The 4,317-nt window shown below is 40.3% G+C and overlaps 1 protein-coding gene across 1 annotated transcript in view; it reads right to left on the reverse strand.

The window, feature by feature from the left end:
* Positions 1–350, reverse strand: part of LOC102040355 (prolyl endopeptidase FAP) — a 38,248-nt gene extending 37,898 nt beyond the window's left edge. The window contains exon 1 of the mRNA XM_005415819.2: positions 204–350. Coding sequence (XP_005415876.1) covers positions 204–209 — 6 coding nt within the window. The 5' untranslated portion in view covers positions 210–350. The remainder of the gene's footprint in view (positions 1–203) is intronic.
* Between the last annotated feature and the right edge of the window lie 3,967 nt (positions 351–4,317).

Here is a 4,317-nt window from a genome sequence, read left to right on the forward strand (position 1 = left end):
AATAATGAAATCCTCCTTCTCTCTAACTGCTGTAATCGGTCCTAGCAACAAGCAAAAAATGTCCCTGCAGTACATACAAAAAGACTTCCCTTTCCTTCTCTAAAGCAAATATTTTCACATCAGAGCCAGCCTTGTCTAACAGCTGACAGTTTAAAACAAAGGATGTAAATGCTACCAAAAGTTGAATTCAGGAGCATACAGACCTTCATTTTCCTGTTGTATTCTAAAAGAATGTGAATTCTCTCTTCTGGGTGTTGGTCAGTAGATCTAGGAGAGGAGTTCGAAAAGGCAGTGTCTGTTTTCACAGTTGGAGGCCAAACCTCTGGCAGACTTTTTTTTCCTATATACTTTTGGAAACTGTGCCAAATTTCAAAGGCTTTCCATAAAATTGAAACCACACTTTTGGGGAAGTTCTTGGACAAGAAATGGACAGTGAGAGGCTATCGGGGTGGTGATTATGTACTTCCCCTCAATGTGAGCTGTAACCAACATCTGCTTACACTAACTTGAGGTTTTATGACTCATCAGATACTTGACATGCACTGTTTTTCTCTGAAAAGTATCTACTGTGTTTTTTGGCACTCCCCACTTTCTCAGGACATAGTCATGACCGTATTTCTACTATCTACAGAGAAATTAGAAGAAAATCCCATAGCTTTACTGCTTATGTGGAATTCACATATGTTTACTTTTAGAAATAATAAATGATGGCACAAGAATGCAAAACAAGCAGCAGAAACAGTACTGTTTAATGTCTTCCACATGTGAGGAGAATTGCTGTTTTCCCCTGAAAACTATGCACATCTATAGGCTACGTAGGAGAGCTTACAGAAGTAAATACATACAAGCGCAGCGGAAATTCTGAAATAGTTCTCCAACCGCCAATTACACCTATTTTATTTAGCCCACTGAAATGAGGTCAGCTGAAAACTGGGAAAACTCTGGAGACCGCAGAGTCAGGTTACATAATCCATCCCTCAGGAGAGCGGAGAAAGGCTGGAAAAGGGAAGAACGAGTCGGCCCGCCCCCGCTGCCCGCCCGGCCCCGCACCGCACCGCGCCCCCTGGCGGCACAGCGCGCACACACACGGCACGGGCACGGGGACGGGCACGGGCACGGGGACAGGGACATGGACACACACACGGGGACAGGGACAGGAACACACACAAAGGGACAGGGACACGCAGGGGGACAGGGGCACACGCACGGGGGGACAGGGACACACACACACAGGGACAAGGACACACACACAGGGATAGGGACACACACAGAAACAGGGACACACAGGGAAAGGGACAGGAACACACACAAAGGGACAGGGACACACCGGGACAGGGACAAACACAGGGACAGGGACACAGGGAGACACACTCACACGTGGAGATAGACAATACATACACATACACATGGGCATATACACAATGCAGACACACACAGGGACACACAAACACACACACACACACACACAAATAGACATACACACATACATACATAGACACATATACACCACACACAGGTATACACACACATGCACACACACGTGGGAAATGTCAGCTGCCAAAGAAGGCCACAATCTGACAGAATATTCACATAAAACTTAGGGCTGGTGACTGGAAATTGCAGGTTGGGTTTAAGTGTGTTCATTTTGCATGCAGAGTCTGATGACTGACCTCACCTTTCTCCCTGCTGGGACAGAGTTCAATTTCTTCTGAGGAAAGGAGTGTGTAGTCGTGGTGCCTCTGTGTGAAAGTCAGGCACTGGGACTGATTTTTCACAGGAGATTAACAAGGACCAAGTCCCTAGATCTTACTGAAATTCAGTAGTTGATGGGTTTACCATATCCTCTGGCTTCTCTGAAAATTGAAAATCTAGTAGATGAGATAGGTTTTCTGTCACACCAAATTTTCCAGCAGAACTTGGGCTAACTATGAAGAATTTATTACATAGTATCAGAAAGAAAAAACATCTAATATATTACCCTTCAAGTGGCCAAGTTACCCCCTTAGCTTAACAGTATGGACTGGAATGTTAATCCTAACTTTTACACCAGACTTGGTGAGGCAGAACTGATCTGGGCAGTATTTTGGCAATATTCATTGCATTAGATGGAGAGAGAATTTTTGAAAATATTAAAATTTATCATGTGGAAAAAACAATGATAAAAATATTATTAAAAAAAGCATGTCTCATTTTCTCATGAAAATTCAGTTCCCCTCTCTCTGCAGTTCTTGTCACAACAATAAATTACAAGTCAAACAAGATGAGGTTTCTGAACAAGATCCATGTTGGTCATGTAAGAGATGCAGGGCAAAAAGCCTGAGAAGGCTAAAATATATTATTTTGTATATATTTGTTTATACAATGTTTGTATATACATTGTTCATATATATTGTTTGTTATACTAAAATACATTGTCTAATAAGGGCAGAACTCAGCTCAAAACCAGTAGTTTTCCTAACAAGATAAAACTGCAGCTACTCAAAATTTCCATAACAGAAAAGAACTGTGACAAAAGAATTTTTCCCCTTGTAACTCACACTTCATATTCATATTTCCAAACTGCTACTTATTTCCTAGCATTCCATAATTAATGCTGTTTGTATTTTCAATAGCATGGTTTAGAGAAATACATTTTTTCCTACCAACATTGGTTATTTCTGACAACCAGAACATCACAAAATTGCAAATGGAGGTTTTTGATCAGGCTAGTTTTCCATTCCAAATATGCAGCTTCTTCTAATGAATGCATACTTAGAGAATGCTTCAAAGGAAATGATTCAATCTCACATGATCTAAAAGGCTTTACAAAATGACTTTATGCTGCATACCATGTATTTGTCTACTTCAGGAATCAAATTATTTAGGCACGAGTTTAAATAAGATTCACAATGGCTGCAGATTAGAAGAAAAAAATTACCTGTCAGAGAATGACATTCACAAGCTTTGTAGAACTGCTGCTAATTTCTGAACTCCTTTCTCTGGACTGTTTAGACTAGTACCAGTGAAGAAGCAAACAGCAATTCTTTCAACAGCCAAACTCTTCCTAGCTTCTGCAACATAAGGAACCCATAATGTAAGAGAAACAAAAGTGTAAGAAGGGTAGAAAGAGGGCAAGTCACTTGGTGAAATGGACAAATTATGGAACAGAAAACACACTCAGTTTGGCCAGCAGCTATCCAACCAGTTATGCAACTACTGGAAGGTTACTAAAGTATTTACTCTTCACACCTGAGGAAATGCAGATTTACAGATGTAGGTTGTACATGACATCATGCATGGACACAGCAATGAACACACCACTGAGGTGGATCCAGTTCTTAAGCAGCCACACAGAGAGCCAAACAAATCCCCAATGACTTTCTTCTTTCCACATTTGTGAACTAATAAAAACTCTAAGTAGTAAATACAATCAGGATTTGTCACACTCCCTGGAGGATGTTAGGTCCTTAAAGGCAATAAATGCAGAGCTAAGCAGAAGATTAAATACAGCAATTTAGCTTGTTTTTTACAAATTCACACTTCCTGGATGGGCAATATGGGTGTGTTTTACAACCCCATTCAGAGAAAATAACTTGACTGGAAATTCATTACCCTACACACCAGCAGGATTGATCTGAGGTTCATTATGCATTAGCTGAAGTGAGACTGTGCAAACATTCTTTAAACTCTAGTGACAATGCGGCAGAGTCACGCTAGGAGCTGGGAGTGTAACAACAGCACCCAGGTGAACTACAAGAAGCCCAGGTATGTCTGTCACACAGGTCTGTAGCACATGTGCAGAAATTCATCTGCATATACTTTCGTTGCTCCAGTAAAGGGAAAAGCTCAGATTTCAGAAAACCTACTCGGCATGGAAATTTATTTGATTGAAGACACAGCAGAAATCTATGAAATGATGCAGTATTTTTACCAGTGTTTTACACTTATTTAAAAGTACTGAATAAATGAATTCAGACACTTGAAAATGCTATGTACAGTGTATTACATTGCATTTCCCTGTAACAACTCATTAATAAAGAAATCCAGAGATGACTCAGATGATGAATGATACCTGGATGATTTCCCATGAGGCTATTCTAATAATTAATTCAGTTACTGTTGTAACAACAAATAAACCTTCCTTCCACTCTCAAATATCTTACTTGCAAAGGGCGGGAGGGGTGGGGGTGGGAGAAATCTGTCCATGAGATAAATATGGAGAAACATGCTATTTTTACAATCAGAATACTAACATCCTTTAAATTCCTAGGGTGAAACTATGGTATTATTACTGTCTAAATACTTCCAGTGGAAGAGAATTAACAGTATCACAGTTGG

This window comes from Geospiza fortis, unplaced genomic scaffold (assembly GCF_000277835.1).
Source record: "Geospiza fortis unplaced genomic scaffold, GeoFor_1.0 scaffold112, whole genome shotgun sequence".
NCBI classification, from domain to species: Eukaryota; Metazoa; Chordata; class Aves; order Passeriformes; family Thraupidae; genus Geospiza; species Geospiza fortis.